This window comes from Panthera onca, chromosome D4, assembly GCF_046562875.1.
Source record: "Panthera onca isolate mPanOnc1 chromosome D4, mPanOnc1 haplotype 2, whole genome shotgun sequence".
Lineage (NCBI taxonomy): Eukaryota > Metazoa > Chordata > Mammalia > Carnivora > Felidae > Panthera > Panthera onca.
This window is the reverse complement of record NC_138351.1, coordinates 83,377,519-83,398,065: the sequence shown is the minus strand read 5'-3', so window position 1 is coordinate 83,398,065 and position 20,547 is coordinate 83,377,519. Positions and strand designations below refer to the sequence as shown.

At 45.3% G+C, this 20,547-nt stretch overlaps 1 protein-coding gene across 21 annotated transcripts in view; it reads left to right on the top strand.

The window, feature by feature from the left end:
- The window catches only part of DENND1A (DENN domain containing 1A), a 509,645-nt gene that overhangs the window by 298,064 nt on the left and 191,034 nt on the right, over positions 1–20,547 (top strand). For all 21 annotated transcript variants that reach the window (XM_060608727.3, XM_060608728.3, XM_060608735.3 and 18 more), the window contains one exon: positions 7,681–7,726. In XM_060608727.3, the coding sequence (XP_060464710.1) occupies positions 7,681–7,726 (46 nt within the window). The remainder of the gene's footprint in view (positions 1–7,680; positions 7,727–20,547) is intronic.

The window sequence follows — 20,547 nt, the reverse complement described above, 5'->3', positions numbered from 1 at the left end:
ATGTTTTCCAAGTATGTCTCCTTCCGGTAGACTGAGGAGGCACAAAAGGGCGGACCACTTCAGGCTTTGATGTTGACCTTTCCAGGTTTTCACCCAGGCGTTATCTTTGTAGCTCATGTATTCGTTTAGGTTGGGTTCGGGGAGCTTAAAGCTCTGAAAGCCATCTCCCCCAACCCCCTCCAGGGTTACCCCAGGAAGCCACAGGGCCCCACTCAGAAGGGCACTGTCCCCTCTCCCCCCTTTCATGCATCAGCTGCAGCGATAGACATGTGTCGCGTTAGCAAACCATCTCTAGCGCCCGAACCATGCACACCCAGCTCCCTCTGTGCTCTGTTGTGAGCCCTGCGCTCTGGTTACCCAAGCACACATGAAAGTGGACAGTCTGTGCCTCCTCTCCCGGTCTGGGATTGCTCTTGTCCTCTCACGGGTCCTCATCCTGGGGTATTGCTCATAAATCAGGGACGGCGGGGTGGAAACCAGGCACGAAGTTAAATACCTTTTTCCCCTAAGAGAACCTTGATTAACTCATGGCATTTGTGCCCCTTCCACTTTTCAAGCCATATTTTCTGCCTCTTACCAGCTGTGACCTTTGTCGAGTCACTTAATCTGTTTGAGCCATAGATTCCTCTGTAAATTATGGAGATCAGCCTTTCAAGACTGCTGCCACAATGAAGTGAGGTCATCTGAGGTCCGCCCCACCACGCCTTGTTTGTTTCCTTATAGCACTTTATACACATACTCTAATACGCTTATTTAATGCCTATTCGTAACTGTAAATTCCAGATAGGCAGGGACCAGAACTGTTCTCTCCTGTGTCCCCAGCCCGATGTGATGCCTGACACCTAGTAATATTTGTTGGTTGACTGACCAGCATATGAAAGACAGTGAGCACATAATAAATGTACCATAAGATGTTAGTTTTCTCTTTTCTGTCCCCAGTTGCCTTTTTAAAATTCAAGCTCCTGAGCGGCTAGTTTATTTTTCTCTACGGACGCCATGAATCCTGTTACGATCTTATTTTCCTGGTTGGGTGTCGGCAGCTGGAGTGTCACAGCCTAATTTGTGGCCCTTCCAGCCAGTGTGCGAAACCTCACCCCAGCTTGCGATTTTTCCCTTTGCCCCTGTTTCCTTTCCTGCTTTTGTTGCTGTGTTAACCTGCTTTAAAGCTTGTTTAGAACAAAAAAAAAAGAGTATCAATTCATTTAAGGGAGTAAGGCTAACGGATTTATTCTGTGGAGTATCTGCTTGCTGTTTTATTTTTCAATTACAGTTGTCAAATGACTTTTTTTTCTTTAAGTTAGCATAATGGTTAAGGGAGGTTCATATTTAGCAGGAGTAGTATAAAAGACTTTGCAGTAGAGGGATTTGAGCTGGAATCACCATTAACTGTGACCATGGGCAGGTTTCTGAGAATCCTTTTTTTAATCCGTAAAATGGATGGTATAAATTGGATTCTTTGGGGGATTAAATGAGATAAGGTAGCTAAAGCCTCCCGCACAGCCCTCTGACTCCGGGAAACAGGAAACAGTTGGGTTCTCCTGTGGCTGACCATCTAGAAAAACTGTGCAAATTAACCTGTGCTTTATGCCAAGTGGGCAACCCACACAGAAGCCTCTAAGAAGGGAGGTGTTTGCAACCACTGGGGTTCTGTGAGAAGTGGTGCTTAATGGGCACGCAGGTTCAGGAGGACCTGAAGGAAGAGGGCTTGAGGCCCAGGGGACACCGTATGACTAAGGGCTCAGAGGCAGGCTGGGAACAAGAGGATTCCTCTGGTGAGGGGAGGTGGGGATTGGCGTTGACGGGACATGATGTGACACGGCTGAGACCTGGTCCAGCTGCTGACCGGCCCTCAGAAAGCAGATTAGAAGAGAACTAATCTCCTTCCCCTCCTCCTTCCACTGGCCTCGCCTAGGCTGGGCTTCTGGGAAACATCTTGTCTCAGCAGAGCAGACTTGGGTTCTGGTCTGTTCTGTCATTTTGCCAGCTGTGTGACCTGCATGACCTTCACGTCTTCACCTTTATGGTGGCAGTAGCAGTAGTGCCTGCCTCACACTGCTGCCGCGAGGGGCCGCCGAGAAAATGCCTGGTGAGCCCCTAGCCTGATGCTGGCTGGCTCTCGGTGGGCGTGCGGTGAACGGTGGCCGCTGTTGTCGACTCCCTGTGCACATTGGCCCTTACACCGGCCTGCACGCCATCCGTCGGAGACCAGAACTACGATCGTGTGCGCTCTCTGACAAGATGTGCTGTGAGGTCTTGGCTCGAGCCCTTTCTCCCACCTCTTGTCCTTTAACCTGCCCACCCATGCCGGGCCCCGCTGTCTCAGAGCAGAATTGGAAACCATTTGGCAAGCTGTATTTGCGCTTTTGTTTCTTTTCCAAAGAAGAAAGAGAAGCTCAAATGATTAAGACTTCTTTCAGAGTTTGCCTTTCCTTTGAAAGTAGTGGACTGAGGAAAGACTCCTGGGCTCCCCGTAGCCGGTCCGTCCAGGATGTGATTGAGGAGGTGTGTGCCTCGGAGAGGTCCACTGGGCCCTGCAGCATGCGAACTCCAGTGCTGACTTTGCATTTTTATGGGGATGAGCAAAGCAGTGGACCTTCCATCCCCCCTCCCCGCCCCCTCCAGCCCCAGGGGCTAGTAGCTGATTCCTTCCTGAGGTCGAAGAAGAGGTGTCTCTCACCTGGGGGTGGGGGGGCCCCCCACCTCTCCGCGGGTCCTCCCGCCCCTCCCCCTTTGTCCTGGGAAGCTTTGTTTTGTGTCTCTGAGCAGCCAACCTTCTTTTATTAAACCTCACTCTTTTCCAATTAGTAGCCACTCACCTCAGGGGAACATAATTAAGAGGCCTCTAGTTGTCTGGAGAAGGGAATGAAACAAATTGTGGAAGCGCAGTAATCATGAACAGGGCCGCAGCACCATTCCTAAGTCTGCGGGAGCCATAGCGGTGTGGGGAATGAGCTCCTGCGTAGAACTCAGCTGTAAGAAAGGCCTGAGTTCATAGGAGGATTGGGTGAGTAGCCCCCTTGGGACATCAGCACCTCTTTTGGCTTAAGTACCAAGCGTGTTTCAGGAGACAGCATGGGCACAGCCATCCGACAGCCCCAGGTTGGAACATTGGTTCCAGGTTCACCGTTTACTAGCTGTGTGACGTTGGACAAATTACTTCACCTTTCTGAGGCTGTTTCCCAGTCTGAAAATGTGGATGATAGTGCTACCTTGCAGTGTTGTCTTGAGAACTGTGTGTAAGTAACGCCTAAAAGCGGCTGAGTTGTAGTAGCTCGATAAATATTAGTTCTTTTTCCCCTTAGTAGGATTCGAATTAAACATACCTCTCGGGTAAAGGTCACTGCCTTGACACCAGCTTCCCTTTGCAGGGAAGAAGGAAGGAAGAATAGTTTTTATTCTTCCAGAATGTAACTGATGAAGTCAGATACTGCAGTAATTCCCAGAGAACAAAGGCCTAATAGAGACATACCCTGTGATGCTACTCGGAGAAGCACGATGCATCCCACAGTTGCTATCGGCCATAGGGTCGTTGTGACACAGTTGTCATGGCCTGCCTCTGTGTGAACTTGGTCATAGCTGTTAACATTATCACCGCTTTAATTATGTGCATTATTGGTTCTGCACATGTTGTGTCTAAATGCCATTTAAAATGGCTTCAACATCACACTTCGAATCGCCATTAAAATGTAAAGTCACTGCGAATGCCGAAAGGCACCAACAGCAGATAAGCATGGTGTTCATTTGCTGTTGAACAGATGTTTGCGTTGCTGTGTTCTTGAGAAGCAACGGACAAGTTCTTTTGGGGAGCTAATAAAGGAAGACAGGTTCTAGATGAGGTTTGATTGTATCTTGTTCCTGAAATAAAAACACGGACATTGATGACCGAGTCACAAAATGATCCAGAATGGTTGAACTCCACATGTGAAGGAGTTTTTTAGGAGCGGCTTGAATTTATTTTGCCATATTTGCCTTTTAATGTATGCTCAAGAGGACTAAGTGGTTTTGAAAGTTTGTCATTCTAAGTGGTGAGAAAGTAACGAATTATAGTTTACTTGTGATTTTTTGCATTCTTGGTGGTTCTCTAAAACCAAGAGTAAAGGTTGCCTTCCTGCAAAAGTGTTAAGCAACTTACCGAACTCAGTACATAGACGGTGACCAGAGAGTGTGCTTGGAGTCAGACACCCTTGTGTTGACGTGACGTGTATCAAGCACCTCACCTCTCTTCACGAAGCCGTGACTGTCCTCACCATGGCTTTGCCAGGTGCCCTTCAGAGCCGGGAACAAGAAACCATTCTTTGGGCGCTCAGAGAATGGGTCCAGTAGGACCTGCCATGTCAGGGACTCAAAGAGAACCCATCTGGACGTGATAGGTTACCGAGCCTACCACGTGCTGCTCCTGTGCCTGGCACTTCGTGGGTTATTGCAGTAGTCCTGAAGGATTCCCACCTTAACAGAGCCTGCCTGTTTATTTATTTATTTAAATTTTTTTTTCCTTTTTAATGTTTGTTTATTTTTGAGAGAGAGAGAGAGAGAAAACAAATTATATGCACTCTAGAATTTCAAAGATAGATATATGTTCCTTATTTGTGGGCCAATGTTGGGTGAGGAAAATGTGAAAACAAAAGTACCGTTCAGGTGAGGTGATCCCCTCTCCCCTAAATTTCTCCTTACCATAAAAAGACAAAGAAAAGAAGATTTCCAAAGAAAACGAGTCAGTATCTGCAGTAACTACTGAGGTTTATGGAGAACAGAAACTTTCAGGACCCACCTAGGATTACCCAGTTACATATTTGCCACATTGAGATGTTAAGCGGACTCTGGGTTTCTTTTTTCTTTTCTTTTCTGTTCTTTTTCTTTTTCCTTTTTTTTTTTTTTTCCATTTTCCTCTCCCCACTTGGAATTTGTAATTAGTATCTTTGCCTAGTGAAAATGCAGTCAATTCAGGGAAGTATTTGAGGCTTTGTAAGCAAATGATGACAGTGTAAAAGGTATTTGTCCAAATTTGCATTTATACAAAAGCTGGGGCTGCTGTGATTTCAGAGTAAGTGTGCTTTCAATATTTTCTAAATACAGAGCTGCTGCAGCCCTAGCAATACTTGGCTAAGAAATTGCACTTCTATGATAGGCCGTAATTACTCTTTGGAAAATTATTGGGCTTAAAAAAAAATGCCTACCTAATGATACCTGAATGGTGAGTCTCACTTTGTCCCTCTTTGCACGTGCAGTCACTTCTGCAAGACTACTGTTCCTGTCTTTCAAAATATCGTTGATTTTTATTGCAGGACAAAAGGGCATGGCATTAAAACCTATGCATTTAAAATTCTAGAAAACATTTCTTTTTCAGGTAAGAGACTTGAGGTAGACGGAGACTTGCTCCGTATTTGTTTTCACCTTTTCCTCACAGTTGTTTGAATGGTCTTTTTCTGTACATTAACTCACTGGCTAGAATTTCAATTCTGAAATTCTGATGAAAACCCCACGTCATTTGTCAATTGCATGAGTCAATGCAGGAGCTGGAAAAGTTGCTAAGATTCGGTTAAATGTTACAGATTGGAGTTTTTCCTCCCCTCTATGTGTTAGGCTGTGCGGCTGGACAAATTAATAAGTGGCCATTTTTCTGGAATTCTCTCTTCCTGCTTCCTTTCATTACATTAGGCAAGGTTCCACGAGATGAGACATTTGCAGTCTTAAGACTTCCTGCCAGGGTTCAGACTTTGTATTTTTGACATTGAAGCTGTCGTGTTCCTGAAGCTACTTAATTAGAAACACATTCATTTCAGCGTACCCTGGAGAAAGCTTGGACAGCAGAGCCCGGCACACTGGGAAGTTCGAGTATTTGTGTAACTGGCAGCTAAACTAATGGTTTACAGTTTAAGGGGAAAAAATATCGCAGGGCATTTCCTTGCCCCTAGAAGCGAAGAGAAGCTGAATGTGCACAGCAGATACCTTTTTTAAAAAGGAGAGAGGAAGAAGAAGAAGAAAGCACAGAAAAGACAACTCCACTTTCAGTGCAGTTGTGTGTATAATTCTTTCTTTGGCTATTATCAAACACAAAAAGTCTTCTAGAAGAATAGTTCCCAAACTGTGCTGCTAATATTCAAGTCTGTTTTACAGGCTCCCAAGATCTATTACTGCTGAGATCTGTAGTGAGGAGGACATTTTATATTCTGGGGAAGGATTTTTGCTTGAAGAATTTTATTTGTTGAATGGTAATGAGGGAATTGTGCCCTCTCTTATTTTTAAATGTTTGAGCAATTTTAAAATGCACATCTGATGTTTAAAAACCTTCATTCCCTATCGATTGCTTTCAGAATAAAGCCTAAACTCCTTAGTATTCAAGTGGACGCACCCCTCTCCTTTCTCATTTCTACCCTTGTGGTTCTCCCGACGCCGTCCCCAAGAAAGCCATCCTTGTAGGTGCACTTCCGCTCTCCTGGCTGCCCCAGAGGGAAGGTGCCTGGTCCCCTTGGTTGGAGCCAGGAACCTTTCCTCTACGCCCACAGAACACCCTTGACCTTTCATAGGATGTGTCGCATACTGGAGAGACACTCCGTTCCTCCTCCTCCTTGACTGCCGTCCCCTACTCCCCAGGAAATACATGCATGGGAGGTGGGTCCCGGGGTTTTAGGTTCAGTATTATGAAGTCAGCGTGGCCCAGAAGGAGGAAATTCAGAGCCACCACAGGTTTGCTGCTTCCTGTGTTTTGTGGCATTAGGCAAGTGATTTCAGCTCTCTGGGGGCTATTCTTTCCTCTGTCAACTGGGGATAAAGCCTACCTGATGCCATTGTTGGTGTGGATTAAGAAAGATGAATTTGCAGTTCCTCACATAACGCCTAGCACGTTTATTATTGGTAAGTAGCATCATAATGTGATGCACACAATGTGTGCGAGCATGCTTGCACACACACACACGCACGCACACACACACGCGCGCTCCTGAAACCAAAGAAGGTCAATCCATAGTGCCCAGGTTTTAAGAGCTTTGGAGTTGGGTTCTCATCTTCTGCTCATTTGATGACTTAGGGAACCATTGCCCTGTGAATGAAGCAGTCGGAAGGGGCTTTTTGAATTGGGTGGTGTGTGTGCAGTCGGGGAGGGGAGGCTTGCTCGAAGTTCCCCATGTACTTAGGCCAGTAAGAATGGACAGTTAGATCACATCTCTTGAGGTCAGAAGGAAACATCAAATTAAAAAAAAAAAAAAATCAAGTCTTCTTTGAAACCTATTATACCTTGCGTCCAACCTTGTTAACTGCTTTTTCTGTTGTAACTGTGGCGATTTGTTGTCACTAGTGTCCATTTGTGCCACGAACTCTACTAACCGCTTTGCGTGTATGTTCTCTCGTTCTGATCACAAGCTGCCAGTTTGATTCCGGTATCCCATTTTAAAGATAAGGCAACTGAGGCTGTGTGCTCACATGGGGCTACTTAGGGATTGACTCCAAGGTCAGTGCTCTTCCCACACCGCCCATGCTGCCTCTAATGCTGCCCACGTTTTGAAATTCTTCTGAAGTTTCTAGGCTTGGGAACAAAATGTCACATTAGGATTTTTGTTGTGAAAGGAAATGTAACTGTGCATACGTTTATTAAAACAGTTTTTCTCCAAATAGTGAACCATCTGTAATTTTCTGTCGGAAGCAACAGACATTAAAGCAGCTGTGTGTCTCTGTTTCTCTTCACAGTGCTCCCATGCCCTACCTCATAGGAATCCATTTAAGTTTAATGGAGGTAAGTTGGCGCCTTTCCTCCCCAGATCTCTCTACTCGCGGCTTTGTTTTGCTATGCGGCAGTGGAAAAGACACAGTCTCGGGATTCACAGCTCTGCACATGGGAGCGTGTCGAACCAACACCTCATGCTCAGCCCCCTCGCAGGTGCACAGAGCTGAGCATCCGGCGGAGGCCCTTTCCACTGGGCTCTGCTTTCCAGTGTTTTTCCGCTTTGCTTGGAGGTTGTCAGTTTTCATGGGTGAGGGAGAGAGGTTCAGAGAGGCAGGAGGAAAGGGAAGGGAAATTGTTTGCTTTTCAAAATGATGTTTATTATAAATCACTGTAACAGTACGACATTTTTCATTGTCAAAAACATGGTATAAAAAAGTAGGTAGGTATATAAAGAAGAAAGTTGAAAAGTGTCCACGATGCCATTATTTCAGACTCAACTACTATTAGCATTTTATTATTCTTCCTCCTAGTCTATATTCTGTGAATATATATTTTGTATAAATATGCATAACTGATATATATATGTATACATATTATATATATAGTTTTAGGTCTGTTTCACTTAATATTATGGCATGGAGATTTCTACATATTTTAATCCACTCTCAATATGAATAATTTTTAATTTGTTGCCTGTCCATCCACTGTTTGGATATACCACAACCTAACCATTTTCCTATAATTGTTGGACACTTGGGTTGTTTATCATTTTTCACTATTATAAATAGCATTTCAGTGAACATCTTTATGCATAAGGCTCTCTCCGCACCCTGACTTATTTCTTTAGCACAGAACCCCCCCCCCCCCCCCGCCGCCCCAAAGTAGAAATGCTTGGTCAAAGCTAGGAATCTGGTGCCAGATTGCTTTCTGCATGGCTGTACCAATTAGATAGCAGTTCTTTTAAAGGGCTTTTGTGTGCTTTTGTAAGTGCCATTGGTTTGTAGACATGAACCTTAAGCTTTTCCCTCCTCGAGAGAGAGAGCTTAAATTTGTACTAGAGCAAAATGGGGTGGGAGGTGGGGGCTTGCCTGTTTTGCACAGGAGATAAGTTCCCAGAGGGAAAATCTAGAGCCCTGTCCGTCTGTGATGATGCTTTGCATGTCTTAAAGGAAGTGCTACTTCTCTTCTTCTGTTGCCTTCATTTCACGTCGACGAGGACCACCTGCTTCTTCACTAACTGTTGCACACTGTGCTATTGTGCTTACGAAAATGAAACAAGTTGGTTATCGAAAAACCTGTTTGTTTGACATTGAGAATCTTGATCAAAATAGACCACAGAAATCTGCTCAAATTTCTAATTTGACAGGACGGCCATGTGGCTCCTACATTCTGTTAACAGTTCCTCCTTGTCGTCACCCAGCCCTGAGCACATACAGTACACAGTTTATGGACGATCTCGGATGGTGTATTTAGATCAGATTGAAGAGATTTCTTCTGTGTTTTACCTTTGTTTGTCAAGTTTAGGGGTGTATTCAAGGCTCCTGTGTGGAAAATTGAAAGTGAATACTTTTCTAACCGACGTTTCATGCCAGTCGCTGCAGAGTTTGAGACACAAATGTAAAGACCATTTGGTCTATCAGAGTCCACAGCTCTTTCCGGCCCCTCCTCCTGCCTTCCAGGCTGTTCTAGTACAGGCTTTTTCAGACTCCTTTTCATGTCCCTTTACCTTCAGCATTGTCCACGTTTCTAGTCTTAGCTTGCTTTTCTTCTCCACATGCCCTCTAGTCATCTCTCGTAAGGCTTTTGCTTCAGCTACCAATGTGATATTTGTGACTCTCAGCTCTGAACTTCCTCTGGCTTCTCTTTCTCTGAACTTCAGATGCCAAGTTTCAAGTGCTGATGGATTGTCACCTAATGTACTACAGATGTCTCAGACTCAGTCTTCCCCAGACAATGCGTTATGTACACGCGCGCGCGCGCACACACATACACACACACACACACACACACACACACACACACACACAACCTTCTGGTGTTCCTGGTCTCTGAGTGGCACCATTGCCCGCAGAGGCACCAAAGTGGGACACACCAAGCATGGCTGAGTTCTCCTCTCTTCCTCATTCTTTCTCTCGAAATAGTCACCAGGTCTCTGACATCTCTCACCACCTGTTCCTTCCTCACTGCCTTCGATGACCTTTTTCTTTGCTTTCTTGGATTCCTGTGAAGGCTTATTCATTCCTGTGATAAGCAAAATGAAGGCCTCTGTGTTCTGAACAGTTTGCTAGGCCGTAGAGAGAGGGAGACGGACATGAACTCAGGCCAAAGTCCCAACACGTGGTGGGGTGCCTTCCACCTCGTCGCCATACCTCCGTAGCCCGCCTTCCAGCCTCTCTCTGCCCTCCCCCATGTCCTGCTGTCTCCACTGCTGTCCTCTCACTGTCCCTTGCTAGCCAGTGCTCTCCCTGATCCATAAGCACACCCACATCCCTCCTCAACACCCCCTCCCTCCGGCTAAGCTTGCCCTTCTCCACCTCTTCCCAGAAGTCCCCAGTTGTCATCTTTCACGTACTGTACTTCTTGCCCTGGATGATAGCTGTCTGCTGCTCTGTCCTCTCCGTCATCCCTAGAAGTATGAGTTCTTTGAGAACAAAGACTGTGCTGCATTCATGTGGTGGCCTCAGCACCTAGCAGGACACCGAGCACGTACTTTCTGAAAAGGATTGAGCGCGTGCTTGGAAAACTGGATTCCAGGACACATTCAGAGCCTCACTGTTTCCGGGGAACCAGCACCATAAGTTTACTTAAAGGTGGAGTAAATTTTTTACTTTTTATATGATCGTAAGGAATTTTTGAAAAGACCTCTGGTAGTAAAACATGTAATGCAAAATATACGTAAATTCTGAAGCTGAAACTTGAGACAGTTTTGCCTTTAGGTGAATGGGTGCAAATCCACTCTCCTTCCTCAGCCTTTGAGGGGTTTTACGTGAGAAGGTTCAGGAAGCACTGGGCAAGATCAGTCTTAGACCTGTTTGACTGAAGTTGGGGAGGGGTTTACCATGCCAAATTCTTGTGTGATCAGCAGTAAAAGAAAAGCCAGATCAGTCGTTGCCCCATTCTTGAGGCCAGCTAAACCACTTTCCAAGCAAAGTCGTGTTTCCTGGGTGTGTTGGGTAGCCGTGAACTACCAGATCGTGGAATTTAGTCTCTTAATCTCCTTGCGTGGATTTCAGCTCAGACTCGGAATGCTCTAGTTATTCTTTTTGATTGGGTTTATCTGGTTCTGTTATACTCTTCAAGGGAGAGAAATGCTTCCCTGAGATTTCTTCCAGGCACCATGGGCTGTAACGCTTGGGGAGGAGCTCGTACCTGGGGCCAAAGGAAAGCTCTTTAAGGAAGGAGCTTGGGAAGGCCCATCTCCTCTCGCACACTAGTTTTCTTACTGGCAATTCAGCAAAAGGCTTATTTTTGACTGTCTTGTTATTTTTTCTTGAAAGCTATAGGCACCTTATTATGCCTTTGCATATGTGCCAGAATTTTTTAAACTTCAAATGAATGTGGCAGATGTTCATAAAAGTTTAGAAAAAGCTACCATAGGAAGACTTTTTAACCATTTTTATGACACTCAAATTTGTTGCACAAAAGGAAATATAAATTATAACCTAGTGTTCTCATTTGAAAAAAAGGTTATTTTGGGGAAAGACCTCATTCTGGTCTTCCGTTCTAACAGGGTGCCCCTGCTATTTGTTGAATGGTAATCCAGTCACCTTCAAGAGTCTGCCTTCCTTCTGAAGTGACAAGTTTATAGTCAATCCGGATTCTTACCCCTCCTTCCGCCTTTTTATATTCTTTCTCTCATTTAAGCAAACATTAATTTGAGGCTAGTGGTACGTTAGCAGGATAGCCAAGGGTATTGGCATGGACCTAGTTTCTTCTTGGAGAGAGTGATCTTGTTAGCTGGCAGCTAGGAAATACCGAAACGTGGCCAGATTCCGCAGGGCCTGTTTCCTTTCATTCTCTCCACCTCGGTTCAGTTCAGGAGACGTTTTCTGCCGCCCCTCTTCTGTGCCTGGTCTGGTAGCAGGTGCCAGGTTACATCTGGTGGATGGTGCTTCTCCGTTTTGATAAGTGAAGACTTTCCTCTCCAAGCCTCACAAGCAATGCTTTGTGTCCAGGCCTCAGAGTGCTATGAGGGATGTAGGCAGAATGTCGTATGCGTGTATCCCGGTGGTCAGGAGGGAGGAAGGAGAAGCGATAGCTATGGCACAGTTGCAGACAGAGGCTCGGGTTAGCCTGTGTATCATACCCCACCTGTACACAGAGGCGGTGAAGTGAAGTGTTTAGAACGTGGACTCTGGATTTTAGCCCTCCGAACTTCCTGCTTACGCGGTCCTGGGGAAGGTAATGACCTCTTAACGTCTGTTGTCTTACCTATGAAACGAGGACAGTGGCCACATCTCCCTTACAGGATTGTTGGGAGATCCAGTGAGATAATGCTTGTTGGGTGCCTCACATAGTGCCTGGCACATAAAGAGTTCAACAGAGATCAACAACCGTTGATGTTTTTATTTCCTCAGTGGGCTTAAAGCCATTTACGTTGTTAAGTCGGTAGCTTTGGGAGCACGTTTTAGAGACTCTTAGGTTACCAGGGCCATCGTCCTCATTACCTAGGGAAGGAGAGTTTGTGGTCGCCCTATTTTCTCCTGGTCTGCAGTGCTAGAGACACTTTTTCGGGGATGGGAGCAGTCCTTTTGTAGAATTTGAATGCACTCTCGACCCTCTGCTTGACCGCTGTCCTGTTGTAGTAATTTCCGGCAAGATACTTGGTCTCTCTGTCTCTCCCTTTCTTCATCTGTAATAGCGGTTAGCACCCATCTTTTAGAATCATGGGAAGGATTAAATAAATACATGAGTCCTGTGTGTGTCCAGCATACGTGAGTGCCTGGTCTGTGCCAGGCACACGGTCTACGTCCCCTTCTACAGTGATGTTTTGAGAGCCTTCTGAGTACCAACTACTGCATCCTGCTAGGGGTTCTGTACGAAATGGTGAGCGTCACATAATCCCTGCCTTCACAGGGTTTTGTCTAGAGCAGATGCAGGCAAGTCGAAAGTCATTACAGTGAATTTGGGAGGCCATGGGTCCGGTAGGGGAAACACCAAAATCTAGCCTCGAGGGCTGTGCCTCTGACAGGAAGGGAACACCTAAGCTGAAGCCAGGGAAACCGGGAACAGCATCTGCAAAGACTTAAAATGACCACCATGGAGCTTTCCAGGAAGTAGGAGTAGTTCAGTGTGTGACGGGAGCACAGAGCCGAAGGGAGAGAGCAGAGCCGAGGTAGGCAGGCAAGGACCAGGCCATCCAGGGCCTTGTAAGCCTTGTTAAAGAGTTTGAACTTTATAGGGCAATGGAGAGCCATTGAAGTGTGTAAATAGGGGAGGGACATGGTCAGGCCTTCTCCTTCTGGGCCATTAGAAACACAGTCCTTCCATATAAAATGCTTGGAAACTGCTTAACCATGTTAATAAAGTAAATTGATATTTATAAAGATCAAGGTAATTCTTAAGTAAATTACACACCACAACCATATATATAAAATTCAGATGTGTTGGCATCCCAAACCCAAGCTTCCGAACGGCTCCCTTGCTACCAGGCTGTGGCCGAGGTGTTTGCAGCGATGACTTTCTTCGAGGGTTTAAGCACCGCTTTTACTAGATTTTGTCTTTTCCTCTCTGTTTCTAAGTACTTTTCATGAATTAGATATTCTTTCTACAGCCCAGTTTGAGGATATAGATTTATTTTTTAATCCATGAAATGTTTGTTTATTTGAGAGAGAGAGAGAGCGTGCGTGCGTGTGATGAGCGGGGGAGGGGCAGAGAGAGAGAGACAGAGAGAGAGAGACAGAGAATCCCAAGCAGGCTCCCAGCTGTCAGTACAGAGCCCGACGTGGGGCTCGAACTCCCCAACCTGGAGATCATGACCTGAGACGAAGTTGGATGCTCAACCAACTGGGCCACCCAGGCGCCCAGAGGATAGACATTTAGACTGGCAGTCGGAACAGGGGGAATGCGACCCAGAAACCAAATTCCCCGGCCCCTTGCTACCTCTGCCACCATCGCAATTTCAAGAGGCGTGTGATGGGTTCACGAGGGCACGAGACCAGGCTTCCAGCATTCTGTTCTCTTTCTTGCCATCCTCTCCCTGGGGAGGCTTGGCGGGAGCTCCTAGAAAGACACCTGATTTTGCAGATGCACCAGGTGCTTGGCACAGCCCTGAGGCACCGCTCCTGAGGCCACACCCGGGTGCCAAGGCAGAGCTCCTTTCAGTCTCTGGGAGCCAGAGGGGCTCCCGGTGTAAGTAGCGGCTTTTTGCACAAAATAACAGGATTTACTTATTTACAGAAAAGAAAAATCACCCTTCCCCCCCTGCCTTTGCATCTCAAAGAATCTGAATTTCTGTCAAATGAGTAGGCACGATTTTAACTAGTTCTTTCTTTTCCCTTTTTCCCTCAGCAGAGAAAGCCTTTAATCCTTTATTCATTTTTTTAATAGATATATATTTATCTTTAAACAGTTTCATGAGTGGGGAGTGTTTCCTGTTCACCATCGTGCCATTTGCTTCTTCGCAGGACTCCACAGGTAGAGGGTAATGAGATGTAGTTCACCCTTGTTAAAGCTGAGACTGGTGCAGAGCTCGGAGCCACAATTCTATTCTAGATGGGAGTGGGGACCTGTATATGGATCCTTACAGGAGTTGAGAAATCCCGGGTGAGGTGTGTTAGTGCTGAGTAGTCCTCGTCCTGCTTTGTAAGAAGGTGATATTTGCCTGAAACATTCCACCTGGGAGTTTCAGTCGCAGGCTCGCGGGGAGAGCTCTGGCAAGAAAGGCCAAGGGTTGGGACATCTTCTGAGTCCTTGCTCAACACCGGACACGGTGCCAGGTACTCTACCCGTTTTCACTTTGGAGCATTCCTCGGAATCTCTCCGCCAGGAAGGGGTATCCACATTTGCAAATGGGGAGGCTGAGGCTCAGGTAAAATAATTTCTGTCTAGTCCCTCGGCCACGATGAGGTTGTGAGGACCCAGAGACTCTGCCCTGTGTACCATCTACTCAGGCCGTGTGGATCGTGCCTAACCCCGCCTCAGTCTTGAGCAGAGGCCCAGCTTCACCTGAGGTTTTCCTTCTCGGGTGGCCTCCATGCCGTGCACGGACGGGGGATGGTGGCCAAGGGACCCGGGAGTTCGTGTCTGGCGGCCTCATGTGTGTCCAGAGAAGGGCTCTGACTATACTTGTAACCGGGGCTGGGTTACTTAGCCTCTTCACGACGTCATTCTCTCGTCAGTAAAATTAGGATTGTCTTTGCTCCCTCAAGGAGTTGTGAGAATTCAGTGATATAACAGATGTGAAGGGCTTTTTAAAGATACTACACCAATAAATTATGTGTAAAAAAAAAAAAAAAAAATACCACGCCAAACATGATTCTTTATAGTTAAGAGCAAAGTTTAGGTCACTTGCTGGCACTTGCTTTATTATATAAAGAAAAAAAGTAATCAGACAGTAGCTCGGCTTTGCTGGAATTTCCTCAGCATACTGTTTGTTATCCGGCAGAATCGTCACACGTGAGTCTGTCACACGCACAGCGTTCAGGGTGACCGTTCAGAAGCTCCGTTCAACTTGGGGCCTGAAGGAGGTCCTGGACTGTGCCTGATGAGTTTCCCCCAGAAGCTCTCTCCTCTTCACAGCGGCTTCTACTTTTACAATAAGTGGGATTTGTTTTGTTTCTGAATTGTTTTAGGTTTTAAAGAATTTTTTATTTTAGAGAGCATGGACTGGGGGGAGGGGCAGAGGGAGAGGGAGAGAGGATCTTAAGCAGGCTCGGTGCTCAGCACTGAGCCCAACACAGGGCTCAATCCCACAACCGTGAAATCATGACCTGAGCCGAAATCAGGAGTCGGATGCTCAACTGCCTGAGCCGCCCAGGCGCCCCTGAATGCGATTCTTAAATGTCACTTATCCTGATGTTGAATTAGTTAATACAAAACAATTTAAAGCTCTAGTAGTAATTTATGTAATCAAAGGGAACAAGTAATTCTGGCTGATTTAAGTATCTCTTGCAGTCAGTACATTTTCAGTCTAATTTGTTGTGACTGAAATGTTCTCTTGTGAGATGAGATAAGCCTCTGTTATAGATTAGAAAAACTGAGTAATTTATGAGGGAGAATCCCAGTAGAAAATGTGAAACCATCGTTGATGCTCTTGTTTGCCAATTTTCCTATCATCACTTAGCCAGTCATTATATGTAAGTTCCGCTTAGCAATGTGAAAACCGACTTCAAAGAAAATTTAGTTTATAAACTGTTACTAAGAGAAAGCTTGAACTAATCAAAATCCTATCAGGTTAAGAGAAAGAGCTGCACGCAGGGGGGGCGTGTGGCGGAGTGAAAAGGACTCTTGGGCTCTAGAGTTAGATGGCCCTGGATTCAAATTCTAGCCCTAGTTAACGTCTGGTTAAAGTCCAGATGACTTTAAACAACCTCCTTTGTTGAGCTGAGAGGTCAGTTTGGCAGGCGGGGAGGGTGTTGTCATTGCATCACACAGTTGGACCACTCTGTGCAAAAGGATTATTGTGTTATCTTCTTAAGAGATGCGTGTTGGAAGTACTCAGTGATATCAAGCATTGAGTGAAGGTCTGCCAGTATACGTGGCACTTGAGCCCTGTCGTTTCTAGTTGTCACCCCCGTGAAGGAAGTGTAGATTTTGCAGGATGTCGGGTGCTTCTTTGAGCCTTAGACACGTCGCTCATAAAATGGGTACGTTCCCCACTTCGTGGGAGTTTTTAATGAGGAGTAAGTGAGGGAATTGGTACCTGACGCATGGTAGGTGCCAAATAAATGGAAGGGGCTATATGTGTATCGATATTTGTGTAGAACCGAGAAATCTTTAAAGCTAGTTAAAAGGCATCTACCTAAGTTTGACTCTGCCCTCTTTTTCAGCTTCCTTTTGTATTTTTTAGTGAGTGACTTTTTCTAAATTGACATTAACTCAAAGGCACTTTTAACTGAGCAGAGCCACATGGGACTGGTGACTTCTTAAAGTCCTTGGAAGTGAATAGGGGCGGGGCTGTTGTGGGAGCTCAGAGACCAGTCTCGTGATGATTGAAGAGCCGTACCCTTGGCCTAGGCAGATCCCACTTGGAATCCGGGCACATGTGGTTTTGTTTAACACCATGCTCCACAGACTCACAGTCCGAGTTTGTGACCATCAGACATTTGTTGTTGATATGTGAGGTCACCACAGTAGGGGTGTTTGTCAACCAAATTAAACTTCCTCTTAATGACCTAAAATAATTGATTCGGAAGGCCTTTAAATGGGCCATGGCAATAGGTGAGCAGGCTGGAATCTGGCATTTTCTGCACAGATTATTGCGTGTTATTCTTCTGCTTTTAGGGGGAAGACATGGGTGGACCATGGGCTTTTGGGGCAGGCAGTGAACCTAAGTTTGAATCCTAGCTCCACCATTTATCTAAGTGTGCCGCGGGCAAGTCACTGAACTCCTGTGCGTGTGTGCCTTGACACCTCCATCTGTGAAATGGGACGCCTGCCTTAAAGTGATGACAGCTAGAAGTAACATGGCTGACGTTCCATGCATGTTAGTAGACCCTCACTGGATGGTACATATTATTATTAATACAGTGTTTCTAGTAGGCGTCTGTGAAGAAGATAGCTTAGTACTAATTTTGTGCAAAGCGGTCAAACTCTGATGTAGTAACCGTACCTTTTTTTTCCCCCCTGCTAAACTGATTTCTCCATAAACTGCTTTCTGTACTAAACTTAAACGCCCATAGAGAAAAGTGTGACTAAAATTGGAGTCTGTAAACCTCTCTTTACATATTGTTTGATTCTCAGCTGATTTCAAAATGCATTTAAAGTTGAATAAGATCTACGCCATGTGGGCTACACAAGGAGTGAGTTTTTTCTTTGCCTTTGGATGCGGACATTAATGACCTAAGCTCTGGCCTTTGCAGGTAGAGTGGGGCCACCGCATTATATTTGTTAGAAGTAAAACACTGGCTCAGAGCTCTTCCTGATCAACAGTGGCGCTAAAGTTTTCCTTGTGTGTTTGGAAGTTATCGGTATCCCACAGAGTGGTTTATGTGTCCTGCGTAAAATTCTTCCCTCCATAGACACAAATATCTGACAGAAACTAAAATCCGCAGGCTGGGGCTGCCCGGGGGCCTGGACATGGCTTTAACCAAATATAATACCTGTTAAACTTTGGCATCTATTGTTTTTGAATGATTCGATGGTAATAAATTTATATCCCGCCTCTTCAGCATTTTATTGCAGATATTTTGTACTGACCGAATGGGTTAAATTATGAAGCTTGATAAGTACATATGCACATTACCCATCCCTAGCTTTAGAAGAAAAAAAAAAAGGAAGAAAAAGATAGCTATGAGTTTGGAAGTCATCCCAATTTTTAAAAATAAGAGAATTTGGACATTTTGGCATATGGGGCTTTTTAAATGAAATTTCATGGAACTGAAAACAGTCAATTTTAGGTTTCCAAAAATTGTTTTGATTTTCATTGGTATAAATTTGCTGCACATGGTTTTAGGGAAGTTCTGAGAGATGCATTTGGGACTTCGGGGTTGATTTTCTTTTTTTTTTTTTTTTTTTCCTTTTTTTTTTTTTTGAGATTTGTGATTTATTTTTAAAAGGTGATTTTTTTTTTTTTCTCCCCTAACTCAAAGTATAAATCGGAGGAGACAGAGTTCCATTTCTAGGACAGCTTTTTTGTAATGACATCGTTAAACATTGCCAAACAACTGGACTCGGGGCAGAATTATTGAGCATCATTTTGGCACCCACCGTTTGGACACTGAGCAGCCGACTCCTCTCCCCCCGTCTGGGAGCTAGAATCTCGAGGCCAAATGATTTGGGCCATTCCATCAGCAGCAGCTGCTGGTGATAAGCACCGTGAGAGTCACCTGTGTAGGGTCAGGCTTATTGCACATCAAGGTTCGGCAGTGTCGGAAGAGAGGGAAGATGCCCAGGAGGGGGCTCTAGGCCACCTGCTGTGTGAGGATCAAAGGGTTGAAAGGTCAGAGGGCGCAGCTCCCTTAACCATATCTGTCTGTGCAATAGCTGTTTCAGATTGTAAATCTTGGCGATTTCATTAAGTCCTCCTGGCTGCTACTGGGGCATTGAAATAATAAAATTTTATATCTGTTGCCTTTCCTGCCTCTGGCAGCCAGGCTGATACATTCTCTGCAAAATGGGGCGTCTTTATGAAAAGCTTTCCTGGAATGATCAGAGCAGCCCTGGTGAAGCTTCACATTGGGAAGTTGGGGTTCACAGAACCTCATCCTCTGGAATGGTTTAAACGCACGCACGCACAGACTGGTTAGCAGCCTTTGTGATTTATGTAACACCTCTTTTCCGAAAAGCAGGTCACCAAAGTATTACGTATTGCTGAATGCTTAATCTTACACGTAGGAGGAAAGCTTTGCTTTCTCAGTGCTGTATTAAATAGCCCCTGTTCTAATGACTCCGGGGTCCGTCCTCTTGGGCCATCCCGAGCCTCTCTACAGGCATTACTTCCCACTCGGCAGACCATTTGGGTGTTTTTAGAGACGTGTCTCCTGAATATGATTTTCCAAACACTTTTCCTAGATCTTAAAGTTGTTATGGACCTTTAGGGCTCCTTGGCTCTTGGGCAAGACAAATCACAGTAATGGCTGCCCCTTTACTGCCCATATGTTTAAGACCCCCTGTAGTTTGTTTGAAAAGTTAAGAGATTTTCACAGTGAAGGTGCCATTTCTGAAATTTAAAGTGTTCCTTTTCACCGGGAGATAAGTTCACTCTGATTAAGTCCGTAATTCTCACTAAGCCATGTTTATGGGGGCAATAAACAATGTTTCAGCGTGCTTGTTAAATTGGGTTTCCAACCTCTCCACTCTTTAAAAATTGACATTTCAAATAAAAGGCAGGTGGAGATGGGAGTCCAGGTTTTCTGTGCCTAGTGATGAATGAATGATGGCAAGTGGCAGTTGTGTGGGAGGAATGAGGCCCTGTTTTATGGGAGGGTGACCCCAAACCATTTTGGGACTAGGGAATCAACGTCCCCTTATACCCCCAGTGAAACTCTTAAATTCAAGTTTCACGGTTTCAAATTGGACGGATGCTGTTTTTGAAATACTGCCAGCCACATTGCACACATTATTTAATTTCACAGCAAGCCTGTGTTCCAATAGTGGTGGCCCCCTTTTACAGATGATGAAATTTGGTCACAGAGAGGTTAAGTGACCCGTCCAAAGTCACATTGCTAAAAATCACAGGACCAGAATCCAAACCCAGTTATTTTATTGTGTGAAGTGGTTTAGTGTATACAAAAGAAGAACATGATACTGGTCCAACTTTTAGGGTCTGTTTGCTCTTAGGTGTCTGGCCTCTGGTAAGTCTATCCACGAAGGTTACAAAATAAATATGTGACCTCGTCACTGTCCGGTCTTTGCTAAGCCAGGAAAGTGGAAGGGGCTGCACAGACAGGAGAAGGAGACCACTGGGCTTTGGGGTCGGACAGCCCCAAGCTCTAGTCCTGGCTCTGTTGTTACCCCAGGGCCTGGTGCAAGAGTTTCAGTCTTCTGTGCTATAAAATGGGAATAATCATGCCAGTTCCATGGGACTGCTCTGAGGATCAGATGAAATAAGGTATCTTAAAATAATAGTGTTTATATTATACTTTATAGATGACAGTAGTAAGCCTTAGTGCAGTATCTGTGGATATAGTAAGGTTGAAACAGTTATTTAAAAATTTTTTTTAATGTTTACTTATTTTTGAGAGAGAGAGAGAGACAGACAGAGAGTGGGCGGGGGAGGGGCAGAGAGA